This window comes from Manis javanica, chromosome 7 (assembly GCF_040802235.1).
Source record: "Manis javanica isolate MJ-LG chromosome 7, MJ_LKY, whole genome shotgun sequence".
Classification (NCBI taxonomy): Eukaryota; Metazoa; Chordata; class Mammalia; order Pholidota; family Manidae; genus Manis; species Manis javanica.
In genome coordinates, this window is record NC_133162.1 from 133786056 (window position 1) to 133810972 (window position 24917).

General features: G+C 42.6%; 1 protein-coding gene and 1 long non-coding RNA gene across 3 annotated transcripts in view; one reads left to right on the forward strand and one right to left on the reverse strand.

Annotated features, from left to right (window-relative positions):
* CERS6 (ceramide synthase 6) overlaps positions 1-24917 on the forward strand; it is a 277844-nt gene that overhangs the window by 229424 nt on the left and 23503 nt on the right. Inside the window, exons 9-10 of one of the 2 annotated variants that reach the window (XM_036995962.2) lie at positions 24024-24180; positions 24747-24770. In XM_036995962.2, the coding sequence (XP_036851857.1) occupies positions 24024-24180; positions 24747-24770 (181 nt within the window). The remainder of the gene's footprint in view (positions 1-24023; positions 24181-24746; positions 24771-24917) is intronic. The other variant, XM_036995963.2, reaches the window with a different exon arrangement.
* LOC140850507 (uncharacterized) lies at positions 1470-24017 on the reverse strand. Its single transcript, XR_012133428.1, has 2 exons — positions 18484-24017; positions 1470-11970 (listed from the first exon to the last, which is right to left on the reverse strand). It is a non-coding gene; the product is annotated as an uncharacterized lncRNA (long non-coding RNA).

Genomic DNA, 24917 nt, shown 5'->3' on the forward strand with positions numbered 1-24917 from the left:
TGAGGGTATGGAAGTTAGGCCTATAAGTGATGTACTAGCCTTAATCATTTCTTCTTCTTAAAAGTTTATACAAGAGCAGCTTACTCCCGAGGTGGTTGGGAGAAGAGAGGAGGCGATGCCTTAATCTGTTTCTTTTATTTAGATTGCCTGGGAAAACATAATCAGACTGCTTCCAGCCTCTACGAGAGTGAGCCTTGGGCCAAAGAGATGTCTGAGTCCAGAGCAGGGAATGCTCATGAGAGTTCATCACCAACACCACTTAAGAAATATTTTTCCTAGGCTGGCAGAGTTCAGAAGGAAAGTAAAAGAGGTATAGAAAGGCTGACTAAGTTGATTTCCTGCTGAGAGCATCCGTCACCAGTATATCATAGAACACGGTGAGGATGTGTTCTGTGAGTAAGTCCATTGGGAATACAGACCAGGGCGGCAGGCCTGGCCCCGCACCACCCACGCAGTCGGATAGGGAAAACTTTCTTCCCGAACAGGGAGCCTATTTGCCATGGAAAGAGGAACATTTGGAACACCTAAGCTGATGACTTGAGCAGACCTGGAAACTGAAGATAGGATGGAACAATGATAAGCTTTTTCACCTGCTTATTCTCAAAAATTGAATGTAAAAGGAATTTCTTTAAATGGAGAGGTGGATATAAAAATTCTGAGACCGTTTTTTTTTTTTCCCTATTGCTTTCTGAAAATAAGTCTGGATGTAGGTATTTAAGACTTCGTCAGAATCCTTTTAGACATTCACTTGTGGGTGGGGACGTCAGGGTACTGGTAAGTCACCTGCCAGCAAAACTCTGAAGTAGGGTTTCTCAGCTTTGTGGTATTGACATTGAAGCCAGACCAGCTGTTGTGGAACAATATCCCTTCATTATGGGGAATTTAGCAGCATCCTTGGCCTCTGTCCACTAGATGCCAGTAACACACACACACACACACACACAGAGTTATGACAACCAAAAATGTCTCTAGAATTGCCACATTTCTCCTGCAGGCGAAATTAGCCCCAGTTGACAGCCAGTGTTCTAAGCCAGTGGTTCTCAAGATTGTTGAGAGAATGAAGGCCTAGAAACAGTGATGCTCTATGTAGGACACCATGAGGGATAATCATCTTTAAAATGCCATCATTCCAATTCTGAATGATTTTCCTAGCAGAAAATGGCTTTATAATGTATAGACTACAAAAAATTGTAACATCTACTACACATGCCAAAGATGATAATGAACTGTCAGAGTCAGCATGATTAGCAATTTCCTTGTATATCCCATTAATTTTAAATTGAGTAACTGACATGGTTTGCAGAAAAATTAACTGAGAATTTTTCTCCTTACAACTTAAGAACTGCAAACTTTAGTTTAGCTATAGAATTTCCAGGCTGTTAGCTAGTCATGTTTTCTAAACTTTGACCATTGACAAACTATAACTTGTGCCAGAACCACATATTACTATTACTTGCTTGATCAGTTTCTTTAAGAGACTCACTTCTTTTTAATTATAGAAATTTATTTTAAAAGAAATCATGTCACTGCTGAAAGTAAAAAAGATCAGTTGTATTTTGTAAAATACATACATACATAAATATATAACTAATAAATACTTTTTTCATACCTAAAATCATCATCATACCACACTTTGGAGCCATAGAACTAGTCACACACCTATATTCTATTAAAATCTTCGGTGGGGCCACAGGAAGGCTCATGTAACTCCATAACACTTTAATTCTAAGCTGCTGCTAAACAATTCTTCAAGTCAGCGTAAGTGCTAAACAAAGAGGAGAAAAAGAAATATTATCCTTATGCACATGGAATTTGTCATCCAGGATTGTACAATTTAGGAAGGAAAGGAAAATTAACATTTACAGTGTCCCCATTAGTTACCTGCATTGTGCTAAGCACTTTAATTCTCATGACAACAATTCCATTTATTTGGTAGACATTTGGTCGACATGTACTGAGTGCACACTTTGTGCCAAGTATTATGTTAGGGTTTAAGAAATAAGATACACTTCTTAGCCTTAAGTTTTAATTTAATTATAAACCTAACTAACCCTTGCATTATAATTGTAATACAGCAGATGATTTATACCCATGAAGTAAATAATAAGACAGAGGGTGAACAAAGAGTTATTGGAAGCTACATAAGGGTCATCTAACTGGCTGGGGTGGAGGGTAATCCAGGGATAGCATTTAGAAACAGGAAATACCTTAGCTAGGTCTCAAAGGAGTTTTCCTGCTTTCCTGAGGCTCGCAGGATTTACCACCTTATTGGAAGTCACAAGAGCAAAATGCAAACCCAGAGGCTTTGCCCTTTTTGCTACACAGGGATCATGATTATCTAGCTCCAAGAAGATGTGTGTATGTTCTATCACTTCCCCTTGTCTACGCAACGCAGACATCGTCAGTGAGTCAAGGCATGACTTTCCACTGGACCAAGCGCGGGCCCAAGAATCCTTATTCCCAGTGCTTTACCCAAGTCCATTCTCTTAATTTCCTAATGAGAAAACTGAGTCCCGGATAATGTTGAACAACTGCCCAAAGTCTCTCAGAGTCAGAGCCAGAGCTCTGACAGTCTTCTTCTTATTAAATATTCCTTCTACCAGGAGAAGATAAAACAGAAGCCCTTAGCCATGTTCTGCTGACTTGCGACTCTGCCCTAGGGGAGCAGACCAATGGCACGGAGACCGGTCATCACGTGCCCACTGCTCTGGGTCGCCCAAGGACTGCCCCCGCTGGTAGAGTCACAAGAGACAAATTGTTGTCTGCCGACCTCTTTGAGCCAGTTGCATGTGTGATTTTATTACTCGATAAAATAATTTTTAAAAGTTAAATAAATGCTTTATAAAAACTAAAAATCAAGTATCTAAAAATTGCTGTTGAATTAAGTGTAGCTGAGACAACTGTAAAAGATTGGGAGGAAAATCATCGAAATCCAGGAGGCTTCTGCCATCAGATTGTTCCAAGTGGCTTTAAGTTTTCACTCCAGTTTAAAGAAGCCTAAAGTGGAAATTGTGGACTTTGCAGTCTAGAATGGCGTATGCTAGAAAAGTCAGCTGGTGAACCCATATTCAAAAGGAAAACTCTTCATCCAACATCAAAATAGTTGATGAAGGTGCACATCTGCACCTTTATGTATCATTTTGATTATCATCCTCTTTAACCTTCTTTTTCAATGACGAAAACTTTTACTCCCAGTTGAATCAGATAATGCAAAGCCATGTATATGAACATACGAATGTATGTATAGATTGAATGCGTCACTCAACCGACGTCAGCCAAGAATATCTGAAAGCTATTTTGCAATAGTTTGGAGGCTGATTGTTTTTTAAGATAGCCTTTTAAATGAGATGATGTGGAAATAATACTGGACAAGGAATTAAGAATCGTGTTCAAGTTTTAATTTTAATACTAATTTACTGTTGGTGACCTTGATCAGCTCACCACTCTTCTCCTTGCTTTTGCTGCCTCCACTGCAAGCACGTGTAATAAAGCCTCCCTTAGCAAAGAGTTCCTACGTGTATCAGGTGAGAATGCATATAAAAATGCACTCAGAGCTTTCAAGCACTATAAAGCACTGTTTCTAGTTCACTAGAAAATGATGGCTCCTATATGTAGATGAGAATATGATCAGACATAAGCAGGCTTTAGGTGAGGGTACAGACGCAGAGGATTCTTATAGGGAATAAAGCTTACGTCAAGGAAAAGTTCTCTTTTCAAAATAGAACAGGGAAAACTAGGAGTAATTCAGCTGTAGCATTTAGTCAAGAATTGTCTCCTGATAGCTAGCATTTTCCTTCCAGGTTTTGGTAGTGAGATGGTGCATGTGTGAAAACGCTGGCGTGCAGGTGACAACATCAGGCCACAGCATTAGTGCTGAGCCACCCCCTAAGCTCCGTCACTCTTGCCTTTGCCCTCTGAAGCCAGCAGAGAATTCTGTTATTCTCTCTTGCTGCTGGTCCTTGTCAAGTTAAAGTGTGGATGGGACTTGATGCCTGGGTGAATTAGCCTAGAATTTATTTGTGTGAAGGGGATTAGTTGGTGGCTGTACCATTGCTTTCTCTTCACCAGTATTTTTCTATTCCCTGTGAGGAATTACTGCTTCCTGGGTCTGTCTACCTTGACCTCTTCTTGACCTGACAGCATGCCAGCCGCATGAGCAGTTGTAGTGAAGACCAGACTGAGTAATGGGATGACAGCATCTTCCATTAGAGCTGTACTCACTATGAATATGTCTGTGATCCGTAAGAGGGTTTCAAGAAAAGCACAATGAAAACCTTTCAAGACTGATTGAATTAAGAGCCTCTCCCAGGAGAGACTGAACACCAACAATGGAAAATTCAATATTGGGCTCACAGAAAGACACTCCATCTCATAAATGTCTTTTTCTCTAGTGTGTAAGGAAAAAATTCTGCAGCAACCTTTTGAAAATGATGGCATTTGGTTTTTGAAATTCTTTAAGTTTTAGCCTCTTTAATACCAATATTCATAGGAAATTCACTGGGTGAAATGTGAGATTCTTAAATGAAATCTTGCCATATCTAAAACCAATTGTTCAGATTTACAGTTGAAATCCAGCATGAAATTATCTGTGTTTGTGACTATTGGTAAGGTTGAAAAAGAAGAGAGACTGTCATACTTGATAGGGTGTTTATGGGCACCACTGACTTCGTTCTTTACCTTATAAGTGAGTAAAGGAATATGATGTGCAACCTCTTTCCAAAAACTGAATTCAGTATTTAGCAACATTCAGGGAATGAGCTGTTTTTCTTTGCCCTAGAAGTAGATTGTAATAGTAAATCAGCATCTGTGTGACTTCTGAAGGACTTTGAGCTGTTTATAGGAAATATTAAATGAAATCCATTTCTTTAGCAGGATCAAAATGGGCTTAACAGGTGAATATTACTGTTAATGTCTTTAGGTGTCATAATGACATTGTGGTTAGGTTTTTTTCTTTAAAGCATATTAAATAACATATTAAATAATAGAGCCTCGGGATTAGCTTCAAAATAATCTAAGCTAGATGGGGAAAGACATATGGATGATTGACCAAGAACTGATTACAGCTGAAGCTGCTGATGAAGGTGTATGGAGGTGGTGGGGTTATACTGTTCTATTTCTCCTCATGTATGTATTTGAAATTTTTTAATAATAGAAGTTAAAAACCAAAATACAAAATGTAGTTCTGTTTATACATAGGATGAGAGATAGACTCATACTATGAATGGTTCAACTTAAGATAGGATTCCCTCCCTGACAAATGAAGTTGGATATGGGAGTCAGAGTTCATTTCTGCTAACAGTTCCTCAGAGCTCCTTAGGTCTGACCAACAAGAAGAGGTGTGAATCAGCTCTGCACCATGATGCAGTGCTCACGGATGGTTGAAAAACTTAAGTAACAGATGGTGGTGGTTACTAAACAACAAACAATGGCAATTTATCAGGAATCAAATAGGAAATAGCTGCTTTTCGTTCCTGGCGATGCATCTAAATTGTCCTTTATTCTATAATTGGTCTTGTAACGTTGTGATGGGTATGCCCTCCTTAGACTATGGAAATTTAGAACTTCAGAAAGTTTTCAACTCTACATGAACGGTAACTATCATTCCTCAGAATAGAACTGGAATATATTAAATTAAACAGATAGTTTATTGAGGCATGAACTTTGAAGTAAGCGTAGAACAGAGCATTGTAACTTAAAATTTGCATCACAGACATTTTAATAGATTATGGGTCAAAGGAAATTTCGTGAGGTTCTTCTTTTTACTGAGCATAAATTATCAAAAGCTTATTCAGGTTCAGGGATACCCTCCAGGGATACAAAAATGCAAATTTTACCCTGACCCAAGGAGTTTCCCATTAATTTTGACCTTGGGCAACTAGCTCTGACCCTCAGTGGGTGGCCAGTAGTCAACAGAGGTATAAACTTCTGCAGTGGGGGCACATTAGAGGTTTGATTAATTCTGATCAAGGACACAAGGATGGTTTCACTGAGGAAGTGATATTTGAGCTGAGCCTTGAGGAATGGATAGGTGGTCAATAGGAAGGACAGGCTACCCTGGGTAACACCATGAGCAAAAGCAGACAGTAAGAACACAGCATGAAATGCAATAGAATGTTACTCAGAGACTAGGTTCCAAGGTTAGGTCACATGGTAAAAATCAGGTATATATTCCTAAATTTACTCTGCATGCAACAAGACGGTCCAGCTATGAAAGGCAAGTAAAGTGTAAGAACTGAGAATGTCCAACGGTACAGAAGATTCATGTCCCTTACCTCAAGCTTAAGTTAAGAAAATGACAGATGAATTCCCCCAAATTGTTTGAATTATTTTTTCTTTGACGTTCATTATTTTTATGCTGTTATTTTTTTTAAGTTATTTTTGCTAAGGGCAAATAGTTGAGTCCTCAACTTTATAGTATATAATGCAAGTGATTCCACCGTCTAGCAAAGTATGAAAAGGAGGGGAGAAGAGATGAGGCTGGAAGAGCCAGTACTTTAGAGGGTGTACCCTCAGCTCCTCAGGTCAGATTAGGACCTGATTTTGAAAAGTTCAACAATGGCAAAAGAAAGAGTGAGCAAAAGATTAGCATGGTGCCCTTTTCCAGCATTTATGCATATTTGGTGCCTAATAAGGGTGCATCCAATGGAGTTTCAGCCACATACACATTCTTTCAACAGCACTTCACACAAAGTTGACTTACAACAGATGAACGCAAATGATGATGGGAAAATAAATACTGATAAAAATAGATGTTGATCAAGCATAATGTGAAGAAAAAATGGAAAGGAATTCACTTTCTTCACTTTTTCTAGATAGTTTCAAAATTCTACATGATACAGATTACCTTCAGAATTAGAACATACTGTGGTCATTGTAATCACAGAAAAGCCCATAAATCCTAGGAATATTTGAAAACTTATGATTTGCCAAACACTCTAGTAGGTAACTGAGACCAGCATGAAAAGGCAGACGTTTCAGTCCCTGCCCTTTTGGAGTGTTCAGTCTAGAGAGGTACGTCCTGGCATCGACCCCATCTACGGGTCAGAGGGGGTCCCTGAAGGATGACTTGGAAGCCACCATCTGAAGAGTGAGTCGGGGTCTGCTTGGCCACTAGAGGCTCATGCATCTACTCAGGAATTGATAAAGTGTTTTGAAATTGTTACCAGTGAAAGTCTAAATTTTTTAAGAATGTATATTCTGGATTATCTGGGTGAGCACTTCCTGACCAAGTACTGGCACACGATTTCATGGCTTACACTGTCTTTTTGTTTATGCTCGCCTTGCTGCGGGGTCTCACTGGGGGGCTGGTTAGATGCCTAGTAACCGTAACTGCCTCGGTACGAACGAACTGATGGTTTACAGAAGAGGGGCAGTAGCAGGGGCAGCCGGAAGTCGATTGCAGAGGGATGTAGGAGCTTGATAGGCCACATAGTGACAGCCACATTGGTTATGAGGGCATAGCGTTGGTCAGGAGATAGGGTATGAATAAAGGGTGACTTTGGTCTTAACTTTGGTAACTTAACTCAGTGAGGGCTCATCCAGTCCCTGGAGTAAGGGGAGGGTGGCTCACAGGCTTTGGGTGAACCCTGAATGCGTTCTGCTCCTGGCTCTTGCGTTTTGTCTGTGTGACTCTGAATGAATTACCTGCTTGCTCGAACCTCTTCTGCACAGCTGCAGAATGAAAACAGTAGTCTGTCTCTGAAGTCATGCTGGCTAAAAATAGAAGCGGCAGCAGTGGTGATAGTAGTAATATTTGCAATAGGAGTAGGTTTGGGGGAAAATGTGAATTTGGTTTTGGAGGTGTCTCATTAATACCCAACAGGAGGGGCCAAGGACTCAGTTCTCTGAAATACAGATAGATCTAGAGATAGATATGAAGAGCATTTCAGAACAAAAGAGAACAAGACACCCTTAGCTGGAAATTTAGACCAGAGAATCCTAGGTGTGGTTTTGCCCATCCTCCTTTGTTTCATTACAGCAAAGTGATAATGAGACCAAAGTTCCTATAGAAATAAGGGATGAGCATTCTTGACAGTTCTGCAGTTGCTTTAAGGGCCCAACTCCAGCCAGACCTTTAAGGGAAAAATTTGAGCTTTGATTTGACTGTCATTTGTCTTCCTCTGCAGCGGAGAAAACAAATCACAGTGGCTAATAGTGAAAAATGCTCCGCGTTAGCATTTGTTGGTATTGCAGTCGCTCCAGCGCAGTCTGTGCTATTCGCCTGAAATGACTCGCAGTCACTTAGGATCAGCCTCCAAAATGTTCTAATAATTTTATTTTCAGGGCCTAATGTTCTCATTTTTTTTTCTGTAGAGTGTCTAATGCTTTTGCTAAAACTGAAATCTTGGCAGTAAACAGGCCAAAAACAATTATCCTGGCCCAAAGCACTGAGAACGTATGCCTGTGGGTATGAATAATGCCAAGCAAGTGTGGGATGCAGCCCTGCCCTGGGCGTGTAGTCGGTTACAGGGCAGGGGTGCTCTGCGGGCAGCTAGGGGGGGCCACGCCGGCTACTGGTGCTCCTGGAAGTGGACTTAACCAGGTGTCTGCATTATCACCACTTGGTTTCCTGTTATAGGTGCCTTGGCTGGTCCAAAGCAGGTCAAATTCGTACAGCCATTGCACTCTAAGAGCTTGTGCTTTATGGCGGGAGCAATGAAAGCCGGGGAGATATCCAAAATGAAATGGACGTGCATTAAAGGACAAGTATAGGAAGAGACCAGGTGCGGAACCCACTAGAAGCAGCACCCTGAGGGGGACAGCATGGCCTGTTCCTTGAGCAGAAGGAAGCTTGATGAAGAAGAGGGAGAAAGTTGGAGCTGAGGCAGGAGAGGTCCAGGTGAGGGACTTCTGTCGACCCTGGGAGGTGAGGGGTTCGGAATATTCCTCTACTTGCGGTGCGTGGCGATCTGAAGGTCTGAAGCAGGAGAGTGTGTCTAGCAGTTCGGGGACTGCCCCACGCCTGAACGCCTCTCTGCCACAGATGGTAGGACGGCTCCCTGCTGCCCTGCATGCCCATTTCCTTCGGGTGGCTGCTTATTGGGACTGTTTCCCCCTGTTTCAGTATGTTGGGTGAGGAAGGGGCAGTTTGTCCCAGAGCCTCACCCTGCACAGCGGCGGCCCCAATGCCCCTGACAGAGAAGTGGAGTGGCCGGGGTGGCAGCTCCGTGTGCAGACTTGTATTTGTCCTCCCGCAGAAGAGGCCACTCGGGGCGAGGCGGGGAGACCAGGCGTTACTAGCTGGAGCCTTGGAAGGACTGCTTCTCAGAATTCAACGTGGGAAGCTCCCTGTATAAGGTCTCCACTGGTGTATCTTAAGAAACTTTACAATATGAATTGAATCTAAAGGGGAAATATTTTTATAAAGAGAAAACCTGTAATGAATAGTACTGTCCCTTTAGCAACATGGATGTTAAGTGACCCACATCCCTGGAACTGGGTGATGAATCACAAACACTCTTGCTGGGTATCTAACACCTGATGCAGTGTGTCCTTAGGACACATGCAAAGCGGGGCCGTAAACATTTTTAAAAATACTTTTATGTTTCAACAGTAATTGACTTGATTCCCTACACCAGAAAATAAACAGGTTTGGGGGATTTTCTCCTATTGCTTTGTGTTTGGGATTATTTTTTATATGAATTGCATATGGATGGGGGTAAAGGGAGCCATCATCTTTTCCAACCTTAGGCTTCTTCTGCTGTGGGCACCCTCCCTCCCCCGTGTCAGGCTTTACTTACTATCTGAATGAGTTTACAGACCCACGCTTCAGACTCTCTCTTCAAAAGAAAATTTTTGCAAAATCCTGGAGGTTAAACGTAAACTTTCAGTGCCTCAAGACAGGTAAGCAAGGAGCTGATGGCAAGATGAGGTTCTCGCGCGTCTGAGGTGGCCCGTTTGAGGCCTCAGGCGTTGGGGCTTCAGACGCTCCAGGCTCTGTGGTCCTCGTTACAGTGGCAGGGGAAGGAGGGCAAAATTCGAAGCAGTTCACGCATAACCTGGTAAATATCATTCAGCCACACACACTCATAAATGACCCAAAACTATCACATCTGCTGAGAACAGAAATGGATCCATAAAAAGCTCTTCAGAATTGTTTGTAGATGTTTGTTTTTTAAATGAGTATGAAAAGGAAATGGAGAAAAAAAAAAGACCACCAAAGCAGTTCCCCAACTTGTCTGCACAGACATCATCCAGGGACCTTTCAAAGGCTCCACCACAGACCGTTTAAATTACAGGCTGTGGAGGCCAGGCACCAGCAGCCCGCGTAAGGCTCCCCGGGGAATTCCGGCGGGCAGCCAGCCTGGGACCTGCTGGTCTGCACAACAGGCTCTTTGACGCACACGACACAGGGCGGAAAGTGGAGAAACCAGGTTTCTGAATCCCACAGATTAAAGGGAATTCATTTTACACGGAAAAGCACCACTACAATTAGAAACTAATTTTGAACATTCTCAATGGACATGTTATATATGTTATATACAAACTCCAGAAACTGCATGCATGTTTATCCATTAACCAAAATATTTGTTTAAAAAAAAATAGGTATTTGTAGAGCACCTGCTCTGTGCTTTAGCCCTTATTAAGTTCACCTTAACTTTTGGGGCTGTAGGACAGGAGTGTAAAACCACCTCTGCCGTCATGTTCTGAGTGTCATTTACTGAAGGAAGAGTTGGGCAGAATAATCTGAGAGGTCCTTCTGGGCTCCTGGAATTTTTCTTCTGGATTTTCTTTTAGTACCATCTGAGTGCCATGCTAAGGGCCTTTGCTCATAGGAGTGTGATCCCTAAACCGGGCAACTGTGGCTCAGGTCCGAGTTCCCCGCTGTGTGCACACCTGGGATGTAGCGAACGGTGTCCAGCCTTGGAAATGAGCATTTAGCTTCACTTCTTCCCCCTCTGAGAGTGAAACACAAATAGGTACTTTTAACTAACCTGAAAAAGTAGTTTTCCTTACATAATCACCCTTGAAGAAAGTTTCCAAGTATTTTCCCTAATTATAAGAATAATACATTTAGAAAGTATAGAAATTATTTTGTTTTAATCAATCAGAAGTAACCAGTGTGAATATCTTGGAAAATTAAATGTAAAATATTTGAATATATATGCAAATAAGGGGTAATCCTGCTTATCATCTTAAATGGGTTTTTTTGCTTTTCCATAATTATGAGGTTTTTCTCATGTCATTAGATACCTGGTTTTATGTATGAATACATCCCAGCATGTAGATAAGCACTTTTAACCATTTATTTGTTTCTCTCTTTTTTTGCCATTAATAAGCAGTATTGCAAGAACATTCTTGAACTTAAATGTGTTAGCATTTCTTTAAAGATAGATAACTACATAAGTGAATTTAGGAGGTTAGTCATTTAAAAATGTTCTTTATATGTGTAACCAAAATTCTTACAAAGATTTCCCCAATTTACACTCTAATCAACCATGTATGACAGTGTGGCTTCCACTTTATTTTTTATATACATTTGACGATTTGTTTAAATGTTATCTCTTTTAGTTAATTTGTTGTAAAGAAAATTTGAAAAAATACAATGAATTCTCCTACGCTCCTTACCCCATTCACCAATTGCTAGCCCTTTCAATACCCCTTACATTTCTTTTACACACATATTGCCTTTCACTTTTGCCTAGTCACCAGAAAGCAGGTCGCAGATGTTATGATGCATCAGTCCAAACACTTCGGGGTACATCTCTCTTGCTTTAATTTTTTATTTGTGGGATTATAATCACAGTGGAACACTTTCTCCATGTTTTCATAAGCCATTTGGATTTATATTTCTGCTGTGAACTGGCTGCTCACATCCTTTGCCCACTTCTCCTTTGAGGATGTAGTGTCCTTGATGTGCAGGAAGTCTTCTCTGAGACTTATGGTCTAAGCTATTACTATTTCTGTCAGTGGGAGTAGAAGTCTTATACTCAGCTTGTTGGCTGTCGGCATTCTCTTCATGATCAGGGACTATGGAAAAAGTAATGGAGGCGGCCTGGATAAGTGTGTTAGGTGCAGGCTGTGTTAGGTGCAGAGAGGGTGTCTTGTCCTGTCAGTTACGTTTTTTTTTTTTCTTTTTAGATAAAACCACCTCACATACTCTGTATACTGTCTTTTAAGTATTCAAAGATGTGTTACATCAAATAAAACCATGTCTCCAGGGCCACTGCCTTGAGTGTTTGCAGTAAGGATTTCTGCAAAAGGACACTTTGCTGTCCAACTTCTGAGTCTGCACGCCTCACTGAGCAGCTGGCCTGGGACCACTGGGCTCATATCCAGGGCTCTGCGTGTGCTGCCCTGTCCAAGGCCAAGTGCGCATTTCTTTCTTCCTCAGTAAACTCAGTGTGCACCTGTCCTAAGTTTACCAGCAAGTAGATCACACAGGCAGATTCCCAGCCTGAGTTACAGGAGAAAGCAGCTTTCAAGATTCAGGCCCTGATCTTTGCACAGATGCTTAAATTCTAAGGCACAACTATTTGTCTTCGGGCTCTCTTTTCATTAGTGTAACATTTAATCCCTGAAATGCGGTGGTATTAAATGTCATGGTGCATCTGTTCAAGGCCTGGCCTTGATTGAGTGCGGGCTTGCGCGCACGCACACACACACACATGCACGCACACACGCAGAGGGCCTTGCAGCACTTTAGGGAAGCAGGTCTCCGCCTTCTCCTCCCTGCGTGCTCTCTCCAGCCCTGCTTCTTCCCCAGCACTTCCCTGTCTCTTGCTTCCCCTTCCTCCGTCCTCCTTTCCACTTCTCCCTGCTACTCAAGGTAAGATTGTGTAGACATTGTACCCATAGTGTACCCGTAGTTTCCAGAAGCTTTCTCTTATATCTTGCAAAATACATTTCCTTCACCAAACCAAGAAACAGGAAAGCAAGGGAAAGTAAGTACAGAGGCCAGGCAGGTTTCATAGCCTCTTGGACAGTTGTTCCCTTGTTCCACTCTGAATAGTGGCAACTCTGCCAAAATCAGGGCCAAACCTGCCACCAAACCCACATTCCAGGGACGAGAGTGATCGGTGTGCTTGTGACGGGTTTGGGTTGACCTCCTGCCCTCCCGTAATCCCCTCACCCATACCCACAGTGGAATCTAGGGGGCTGCCGCCTTTGTGCAGATGTGATTAAGGCATATGCCTTTGGTGTGAGCAGGGTGGACACACCCGCCGGCCACCCCCGGGCCACCCTGCCTGTCCCTGGGCTTGCTGCTCCTCAGTACTGCCTTCTCCCCCTCACGTCCGCTGTGCCAGCCTGTGGACAGAGGAACAGGGCAGCCGCTGGGGTGACCACAGTCTCCTTGTCCCAAGCAGGAAGCTGGGACTTTGAGGAGAACCATGGCTGGCCAAACGAGGCTGTCCCCCTGAGGCTGAGACCCCGTGGAGGCGGCTTTTGGGAAACGTGGTTCCGTGGCGGTCTGCTGCACTCTTGGTCCCAGTGAAGACCTTTGCCAGCTTTTGTTAGCACTCGCCTGTCTATTATCATTTTCCTATGGTTTCCTCAAATTTTAACTTAAATTTATTTATGTGCTTATACATGTTATCTGTATTCATTTTAGAGATTTCATGGTATATGGAAAACCACAAAGATGGAAAAAAATACCCCAGTTCAGTAGTTCAGAAATAAGCACTGTTCATAATTTAATATCTTTGTTTCTAACATTTTCTATGCTCAAAATTACATCTTTTTCTTTGCCAAAATGGGAACATTCTGCACACACTGTTTTATAGCTTTGCTTTTTCTCATTTAACAGTGTACTGTAATCATTTTTCCATTTCATTAAATAGTCTTCTATGGCATAATCATATCAGCTATAGAGTATTTCAGCTTATGAAAAGGTCATTGTTTATTTATCACTGCCCTATTTTTGGATTTTAGTTAGGATATTGCAGGTGTTGTGCTATTATAGTAAATAATATTAAAACAAACATCTTTATGGCTAAATCTTTTCACGAATCCCCAATTACTTTCTTAGGACAAATGTTCAGAATCACAGGTTGAGTAGATGTGCACGTTTTGATACGTATTGTAACATTACCCACCAAATACAATATACCGATTTATATCCCAACCCCAGCTCCCCAGCTAGATGAGGAGTTCTTTCAGGCCCACTAAAAAGCGTCCCCATGGTGGAGGCAGTGAAGTACAAATTTAATAAAAATTAGACAAAGGCCACTTAACTTTCTTGGTTACCAAATAACTAACCAAGCTCCCTTGCTACCTTTGCTTGCTTCTCTGTTATATATGGAAAAGACAGGTGTATGTTCCCTGGGCTCAACAGCAGGATAGTGGTGACCCTGTGCAGAAGCCTTATTACCTGAAAAATGATACTGATGGCCCAGGCTAGTGTGAGGTTATAACAATAAGTGTCAGGTTAAAAGAATCGGGGGCTAGAATATGGACTGGGAATTTGGTATTTACTCTGATACTAACAACCTGTGGCACAACTGAGTTGATCACCTTTTCTACAGAGAAAAGGATTGTGGACATAGTTCAGGACACAGGCTGCCAGGCTGGAATACGGAGCATCTTGTCTTAGGCTTTTGTTTGGTAGATGAGGAAACAGGTTCGGAACGTGGAAAAAGACCGACTGCGTGATGGCACGGGCGACAGAGAACTAAGCCCATGGAATACATAGTTCAGGACACAGGGACCGGGCTGGAATACGGAGCCCTCCTGGGTGATGGGGCGTGGGCTCTCCTCTCAGAGCCAGTGCCTTCTCAGTAAATAACCTGGGGTGTCCTCCTCACACGAAGACTCTCATGCTTCCAGTCATCCTTCTTTCCCACTGCTGCACCCCAGTCTGGAACACCTGTTTGCATGAACTGTAATCACTGGGTGCTGTTTTCAAAGAGCAGCTGTATTTCCCAGTCTGGAACACCTGTTTGCATGAACTGTAATCACTGGGTGCTGTTTTCAAAGAGCAGCTGTATTTCTCAAAGACGCTGTTTTCTCCATCGCTCTTGTCTCTGAGACCCTTATGTCCTCTTCCAATATCTCTGCAGTGGCCTCTTACCCAAGTCCCCACCTCTCCTCTCCCTCCCAAACCTCCCAAATGCAGTTTCCATAAGAGTCTTTCTAAATCAAGGCCTTAATCCAGTCCCCCCCACTATCTCCACATCACCTGGGATTTGCATTATTTTCCACTATGCGTTCAAACTTCTCTTCCCAGTAAGAAAGACCTTCCACAAAGTGATGTCAACTAACCCCCATGACTGGCCTCCAGGTACCCAGTGTCACTGTTCCTGATTCCTGTGTACACTCCTTGCTTTTGCTGCCCGTACAACCTTTGCTCAAGATGTTCCCTTTACCTGGATCACCTATTATATTTAAGATATTCTACCTTAACATTCGGTGTATTTATCTGTTCCCCTGTGCTTATTTGTAAATGCTTTTAGTTTAGATATTAATCTCATCCATCCTAAAATCCCTCTCAAGGGTTCTGCTCCATTGACTGGTGTAGGGCCCACGATGCCCTGTTCGTTTTAGGAGATGTCATGGTCTGTGTTCAACACAAGGTGGAGGTGTGTCCTGGTCAGAGGGGGAATGAATCTAATCTTAAGAACCCTGATTGTTTCTGGCACTTGTGAGTGTCCATGGCATCGAGTGGTATGGTCTGTGCCTCAAGCCTTCCCACAGATTGATCATCAAAGAGAACAACATTGTGAAACTCACTGCTGGCAGCTTCCAGCTTGGCTGGGGCAGGAATGTGGGTCCAGAGCTGTGCATGCCCACCTCCACTGACAAGTCACGCCCAAGCCACGTGTGTTCCTGTCTGCCCGGTCAGGTGTGCAAGCTACTGATGGGTGTGAGCAACAAATTTAGTACATAGCTGGCAGGTGCAAGCAACCTAAGCTGAGGGCTTCCCAAGGATTCCCATACCATTGTGTTCTGATGGCGGAACGCTAAGGCCCTGCCCACTGTTTCAGCGTGTAGGGCCAGGCTCTCGTAAACATTATAGTTTCTCAGGACCTTAGGCCCTTCATGAGTTCCTTCCTAGAGATGGGATTTTATACTTGGTTGCCTTGTTTCCTACTTTCTTACAAAACCTTTCCTCTTGTTTTCTTGGCCTTAGTTGTCTAGTTATTAACCTCAGAGAAACGAGCATGACTCACTGGAGAAGCACACATCTATGCATACGGAGTCTCTCCGACATGGAGAAAGGAATCAGAAAAGTAAAATCTTAGGTTAATCTGAAAATGTAAGACTTCTTAAAGCCATTTATGTTAGAGTTTCAAGAACCTTTAGTCATCATCTTGTCTTAGGCTTTTGTTTGGTAGATGAGGAAACAGGTTCGGAACGTGGAAAAAGACCGACTGCGTGATGGCACGGGCAACGGAGAACTAAGCCCGTGGAGTCCCAGTGTTCTGACTTCCAGTTCAAACCGAAAACCCAGTGCCATTAGTTATTTTCTGATAAGCTCACTGTCCACCCACACCCCCAAGCGTGGCCATTATATTCTACAGAAATTATTCCAATTGTTAATATTATTTCACTTCTTTGTGAGCAGAATGCTACGCTGATGAATGTTCTTGTTGATCAGTTGCCTTGTTACTATTCAGTGCCTAAAGTTTCCTGTTTGCTATTTTTCTTTCAAACATTTGAAGCCTGCAAGAGCAAATTTTTCTTGTCTTAATCTGCAGAGATTCACTCTCCTAGAGGTTTTTTTCCTTTAAAAAATTGTTTTTTTCCCTTGATTTTTAGCATCTTGCAACTTGGCTTTATCAGCTCTGACTTGCTATAGGAAGGCAATTCTTTGTGAAAGACAGAAAGCTAATTCTATCTCCTTTGTCAACCAGAAGCTAATAAAGATAACAGGGTACAGTGTCCCTCAAGACTGTGGGCCTGTGATACATTTTCATTGTGCAACAACACTTCCAAAATTCTCGGAGACATTTTCTCTACGATACAGTAAAAGATCAAATCCTGGAAATATTTAAATAAAAAGCCAAAAGAGATGAGGAAGTACTGGTAACACTTTCCAGAGATAAGGTCACTAGAATCCAGTCTAATCCAATTTTGACACATTTAGAAATGCCACACACCACATCGTATCCCTACACGCAGAGCTAATGAGAGGAGAGATGGACTACAACCTAGGTAGGAGAAAGAGACCATCCTCTTCTTTCCCCTCACCCCTGACCCCTGACCCTTGCTTCTATCCTCCCTCCCCGAGGCATGGCTTGGTGTGGGGAGGAGTGGGGGACAGAGGGTGGACAGGGGTCGTGAGGCAAATCAGAGCTTCCCAGAGGGGTAGGAAGTTGGCATCAAACACCGGGGAAACCATATGAAAATATGGGATCCAATAAGCCTTCTAGAAGGAAGTCTGGGTCAGATCCTCAGAGCACAGATGGCATGAGCGTGGGAGTAAGGCAGCTGGCCAGGAAGGACGCGGAAGCAGGGCCTGTTTTCCAGGAAGAGGATAGCCTTCCACTTGCTCTGTGGGCCTCCATCTCAGCCCGGTGACACACAGTGCAGAAATAGGGCTGTTTTTCCCCGAGGGCTGGAGGACATATGTACACTTGTTAGGGTGTTTATTTCCCTGGAAAACACAGAGTCAGTATTTGTTCCAGTTTTCAGAATTCTTTCAGTGATTTCAGACTGACCTATTACTCTAGGAAAACTTGACAAGACAGAGAAATCTTACAGCCAGGCTTCCCGGCAGACGAAGGCCCGGGCTGCTAACTGTAGTACACGCACGGTTTCTAAGATGACACTGACTCCCTGCAAGCTTCTTAGCAGAATGCCCCCTGGATAGTGAAATACTGAGATTCCCCCGGAGCCAAGACGCTACTGGAACCTTCTCAAGGGCTGTTTAGTACGCAGAGGGATAGCGTTCTTCCTGTCTTGCCAGCCTGCAAGCCTAAGGCTTCTGAACCTCCCTTTGAGCTCTTTTTTGCTAAAAGTTTTATCAGAAGTACACATCCTCTGTTTTGATGTCATTTTTTTTAAAGAGGGAGAGAAGGAGACCAGAAAATGATGTTTAGATTAAAAACAACAAAACTGTGATAGTGTGGCCTTGGATAATTATTTTTTGAGATCTTAGTCTCCTAACCAAAAAGTTGGTGTTAAATCTGCCCTGTCCACTTTACAGGCTAATAACAAGACTCAGTCTAATAAATATGAGAGTTCTTTGAACATCTTGCAAATGGAAAGAAGTATTACTATCGCTCTAGCTCTCTTAAAACCTTCAGTGGACTGGATAGTGACGTATTTCACTAATGCTTTCTTACCTTTCATCTCTAGAGATGCTCATTTTAGACCCCCACATAGAAATCCCAGTGCGTATGCATGAAGACGGACGCGGTGAGCCTGTTTCCTTCTCTAGGAAATATGCAGACTGCATGACTCCCACGGGCTGCTATCAAAGGAATAACCATGTCCCTACTCTACTGCACGTTCTTCTGACCCTAGAGCCTTTCTCACACAAAAGTTACTATTTAAATAGCTAATGAGAAAATACAAATGGCCACAGCCCCCAACACCCACCTGCATGGGAAGCCAAAATAGAAGATACTCATGCCCAAGAAGCAAATAGACGAGCCTCAGATCTGGAACACAGAACAGCAGACAGGGCAGTGGAGGGGTTGTGAATGCAGGCAGGCAGCCAGCAACACTAAGGACAACAACTAATTTTGAGAAAAACATCTGCTCCAGCCAGGAAGTTGCCAGTTATAGACTTCCTGTGATAGAAGGGACCAGTTTCTAAGTCTGCCCAGGCTGTGACCTAAAAGTAAAAATAAATCAGTCGACCCCCACCATGCTGTATGTGGATAGGAATGTGGCAGAATTGACACATCCATTGCTAAGTGGAAGACAGATGGTTCATCCATGTTCAACTTTAGCTATGTCTGCTATAGGCTTCATAAATCTATTATTCAGAATAATTAGGCACCCATGGTACAAGCTATCCAGAAACTCTCCTCCAAACAGGGACCTTTCTGACAAGCAACAATGTTGTGGAGGAATCCAAGCTACAGGCAGGCCTGTCTTGGGAAAAGAAAATTGCAAGTGTGCTTTTCAGCCCCGGAGAAGCCTTGAACCCTCCCCTGCCACAACGCTTGAGCAGGTTGCTGTTTAGGCCAGGAGCAAATATTACTCTAGAAAAACCGGGACAGAGAGGATTCCTTAACAACAGTGAATTAATTACCTGGTTCTTATTCAGGTACTAAGTACCCAGTGTTTCTGTTCAGAGTAAATTTTAAATTCTTTTCTGTCATCTACTTTAAAATGAGCAAAACATGCCAGCAGATTATTGACAATCTTTCAGTAGAATCTACTTTTATGATTCAAGTAGGTCAAAGGAAAACACATGCCAGAGAAACATACATGGTGGATACACTGCAGTCTGTCCGGGAAGGCAAAGGCAAGACCCTTCGGGAGCTCTGAAGTAAAGAACATCGTACTTTTCCCTGTAAGGAGACTCTGCCCTTCAGTCTACCCTCTCTGGCGTTGTGCGGCTCGCCGCAAAGCCAGGCCCTGCCCCCAGCTCTCTTCGGGAAGCAGTCCTGGCTCTCCTTGGATATTTGGCAAGGGTCTGATTGTTGCTGTGTTTCTCAGATAGGCCACTCCAGAAACCCCAGCCCAAGGCTCGTGGGGCTCTTTGGTGGGAGAAGAGAGGAGAAGGGTCACAGGGGAAGCTTCTGGTCACCTTGTGCAGGGGCTGCGGGCTCCTTGTAAGCATCCACCTGTAACTCACACTAGGAGAGCACCTGGGCCTTGATCGTCTTCAGCATCTCAGCCACTGTTTTGCGACCCTACCTCTAAAGCACTGGAGTATTTTAAACCCTAAGACACATGGAACTGAAAGTGAGGGTGTGCATCTAACCATACCTATTACAGATAACAAACTTCTACCTTGAGTTGAGAGTCATGGTAAGAGGAAGAAATCGAGCATTCGTTATAGCTTTTCTAAACGAGATGCCAGTGGAGATCTTTCACACTGTGCTGTATGATATGAGACTTCCAGAAGTCTGTGGCTTAAGGAGAAGCAGAAGTCATATCGATGCTTAGAATCTGAGTAAGTTCTTAAATATCATATGCAAATGAGACTCCTGTTTTCTTTTCTTAAGAAAAGGTTGTAAACTTTTCTGCATGAATGTGTACATCCCCTATGCCCACCTAGCCTGTATAATAGTTCTGTGATAATCAAATTTAAAATGAAAATCAGAAGGTAAGCATGAGTGAATGTAGCTATAGGGCAGAGTCAAATTAAATTCTTATGATTCATTAAACATCCATAAAAATAACCCATCAAGGCTCAGCTGCTGGGGTGGGAGGCCACGCAGGCACATCACTGGTGGACCACGGGAGCTTAGCTTTGCCCTGCAGGCATCCATGTTTATCAAGAATCACACGGGAAGCAGCACAGACTGGAGCCTCCGCATTTTATTGTTGGGCATGATTCTTAGAAAGGAGGGTGTAACCTGCAGGCCAGGTGGTTTCTGTGGCAGAAGGTTGGGGCAGATCAAACCTGTTCGAGCCTGCTCGGCACACGCGTGATGTGCCACCTAGTGGTTAAGTGAGCGTAACATTAATGAAAAGGAAAGTGGTCCTCGTCAATTTGAGCAGCAGAAGGAGGTTTGGGTGCTGCAGGCTGTTACTTGGGAAAGAAAAAAAGTCTATTTTCTTAGAAGCCATATGATGGACCCAAATAATTATGGGGAGAAGAACACTGCTGTTACAGTAATATGCAAGCCAAAATTTGCAGGCCAGCAGTGTCTGACCCAGAGCATTTCTCTTCCATTCTGTTTTAGTGAGGGGTAGTTTACATACACAATACGGTGCACAGCTCTTCCCTGTACAACTTGGTGCATTTGTAAGTTGTTATGTGTAAGTGCATATTTACCACCTGGATCAGCCAGAGGACATTTCCAGCACCCTAGCACCTCCCTCACATCTCCCGTCAGTCCTCCCTCAGGGATAACCACCTCTCAGAGCTCTGTCACCAAAGACTGGCAACAGCATCGTTAAAGCACATACACTTAACACGAAGGATACAATCCTGTGCTCGCCATTTTAATAGTTTGTCCAAAAAGGGCTGATTTCCACATCAGACATTCTGCAGCTAAACAAAGGCCCTGTTATCTGGGTTCACTGTTTTTCAGAGTCCAGGTAGCATAATGATAGCTAGCTTTCTCGTCAGGCTGAATTCCTAATTCATTGTTTTTCTTAACCAAGCTTCTCACTAAGATGTATTTCCACTTGGTGCACTGATTGTATTTCCCCAAGTGTCTCTACAGGCAGGCGAGTCAGTTTTCAAAGAAATCCCATTACTTGTGAGCAGCATATCAGAGGTGTCAGTGATCGTCATGCAAAGCCTATGAATTCTCGTGCAGAGCTGCAGAAATTCATGTGCATGCCATGTCACCTGTACTGCATGATACCTTGTTCAAATTAAGTGAAGCAAATCGTAATGGTGAGCAAGGCTGTCAACCTATCGTCCCGCAAAAGCTAATTTATAATGAGTGACCTAAGACAATTCCTGTTACGATGTCTACAGGACCATTGTCTGTTCAAATGAAACTATCCCTCTGAATGTCAAAACAAACAGTAGTTCAAGAAGCAGAGCTAATTCCGAAATAATGTTAGTGTTACCATTTCACGCTGTCTTGTGCACACCCAGTTACCTGATCACTGAACACGCGCACACAGTCAGTCCGCCAGCATGTCTGGCAAACACATTACTTCCAGGCGTTTTGCAAGGTAATGAAGCTAGAAAAGTGTAAGGTGTGTCTGTCCTCTCCTGCCGCCACAGAGTTGAACCTTGTTTAGACCTGCTGTCTCCTCCTGCAAACTGGTGTTCAAAGAGATAGCTGCCTCTTGGGATAATAAACAAGGCAGGAATGTAGGCATTATCCTAATGAATTCCTTTTTACAAATAACTTGAAATATTTTCCCTAATTTGTCATAGGTTTGGGAAAAGAGAAGAATAAAGAAAATATAAAATTCCCTAATCCACCAAAGAAAGTCTATAATGGTTTTGATTGAGTCCTTTCAAGGAAGTATAATTCCCCCTTTTTTTCTTTTTTTCTATATGTGGGTATATGTGTGTGTGTGTGTATATATACACACACATATACCCACACATATATTTTTATGGAGTTGAGATTATATTGTCTATTTCTATCATAAGAAACTCTTAAGACATGTTTAATTCTTTGAGTGACTTTATAATTTCTAGAAAACTAATTTTTCAACCATCCCGTTACTAGAAATTTTGGTTGGTTGTTGTTTTGAAGGAGTTTTGGAGATTTAATGTCTACATATTTGAGATGCAGTCTTTGACTTTCTACCATACTGAACAGCCACAACCTCCAGAATAGCGTTAAATCAGAGTGGTGATCCTGGCTGATCAGTTTGTTCTTCATTTTAAAGGCATTAAATATGATGACAACTGCTGCTCTAAGTTGGTTTAAAAATCATATTAAGTATGTCCTTTGAGTTATAATTTTTATGCATCAGCAATGGGGAATTGAACATTATAAATGTCTTTCAATGCTATTGAAATAATTCAGTTTGTACCAATTTGGCCTTTGGCTGCCTGATACATTATATTAATAGATTTCCTAATATTGGTCTCCATCAGGATGAAAACTACTACATCATAGAGTAATGGACGTTCAGTGAATTGCCACATTCAAATCAATACTGTTGTTCTTGGGATTTTAACACCCATGTTTATGTGGCATTGTTCTTGAGAGACAACTAGCATGGCAGGATCAGAGACACACTGTCTCATTTTGATCTGTAAATGTGGGTTGCTGAATTTGGGGATGGAGAGCTTGTTTTTGTTTATGTCTATTATTTATTCTCTTTCTTTCTTTCCTTTACCTCTTATTCCAACTGCAAATAAGTGAGATTTTTTTTCCTTTTTGTCAATTCACAAAGTACTTTTCTTAACTTCTCTCAAAACCCTCATCACACTCTCACATTAACTATTTCCTGCGGATCTGGCGTCTGTTCTTGTGTGAGGGGTCTGTGTCTCAGGTACAGACTTTCCCCTCCTTCCCCCGTAGCCACCGTTGGCCACATACCCCAGGGCCCTGCAAAGTGCTGCAGTGGCCGAGGGTGGACATACACTTTGGTGAGTTCTGGTCTTTAGATCTCCAGACCAGCCCTGTAGTAAGCTGAGGAGGAAAGTAAGGAAGTTAGAGTGGCCCCCAAATTCTGTGGGTACCCTGCTTTTCTGTGGCAACAATGTGAGTCCAGAACACTTGAGTCAACTTCCAAAGGCCTAGGAGTGGACAGAGCAGGGACAAGAGTGAAGGCCTGGCGCCGGCCCACTTGTATTCGCCCCAGGGGCTGTCCCTTCCTGGTCCTGACGGACGACTGCGGAGAAAAGCAGGTACATCAAACACTTCTGCCTGCTCCAAGTACACGCTCTTAAAAGCACATTCACTATATTCTAATAATTTTTTTAAAAACCTTTCCAGTACTCCTCTCAAAGCATCATTTCAAAATGGTATCTTTCAATTGTCAAGTCTTTCCCAAGGGAAGGCTTACAAAATGAAGAACCCTGGTGGACGATAAACCACTTGAGGGCAAGGATTTGGCCTTACGTGTATTCTGACTCCGACTGTGCTGGGTGTATAGTTTCAACTTAATGTTTCTGGAATTAATTATCTGTTTAACCTTACAATGTAATATTGTTAAATGGTATTCCTCACACTTAATTAAAGACTACAAAGATTTCAAGGACAATACACGCCTTTTAACAAGAGATAGGACAAGTCAGAGATAGAATCACAACCGAAATGTAATGGAAATTAGTAGAAGAAATGACAACACACAAGGAAAGGGGAGCATAAGTATATTATTCAACCTAGAATCGAAACGAGTGTTACGCCATCAGGGGAATAACGCAGGGCAGGAGTCCTCTAAGTACCTAGTCAGGCTGTGGGCCATCCTTGCGTCCTTGCAGGGAGGGATTGGTTGGTGGGTACCGTTGGCTTCGTGCTTCTGCGTAGTAATTCAAGTTCTACCAAAGGCAAAGTCGTGTTCAATGATCGTTTTCTCCTTTTCCTTAGGGTGTTAAATACCACATTATTTGAAAGTTGGGAGATCGTTGGGCCTTACCCTTCCTGGTGGTTTTTTAACTTACTGCTCTTGCTGGTACAAGGCTTGAACTGCTTCTGGTCCTACTTGATCATAAAAATAGCTTGCAAAGCTATTTCAAGAGGCAAGGTAAGATTAAACTTAGTCGTTCTAACATGTCCCACAAAGTCACTAATTTTGGTTCTTCTGAATCAACAAGAACATTATTATTTCAAATTTCATCAGAACTTGTGCTTTTTTCCTTCAGAATTTAGCCTAAGCTCCTGGAACCATAAACCAGAGTTTTGTCATCTTCTAGTTAGTTCTTTTCAATTGTACCATTGCTTGGCTGCCGATGATTCCCAATGATCTGCTTTTGTAACTTTATATTTAACGATGGTAAATTATTTGTTGTGTTCTTTCTCTCCTTCTTTCTGTCTCCCTTGCTCTTTCTCTGATTATTCTTATACTGAAACAACAATTTAATAATTTCTTTCCTTTAATGAGAAGGGTTGCCTGAAGCAGTATGCCCATTTATGACTTTCCCATAAAAATTTAGTTGAATCTCTTTGGTTAAAAATGTGATCATGAGGCTGATTCAGATAAAACTTCTTGAGCCTCAGCCCCTTTGTGTAGATCACTGACTTTTCCAGAAAGTTCTCTGTGCCGTTTTCTTACTTTTGATGTTTGTTCTCTTCCTTCTGCCACCCCGGAAGGCTGGGAAATGGAACCCTTTACATGTAAGTCCCTCACACCTCTCCCTGTCCTTGTCCTTGAGCCTGCGGAGGGCCACTCCGATGCTTTTGTTTCCATGCATCAAGTCCTGTCTAATCTGTTGGCACTGGCTAGAGGCTTTAACGAGGAGTGGCTCCCACCAGCTGCAAGAG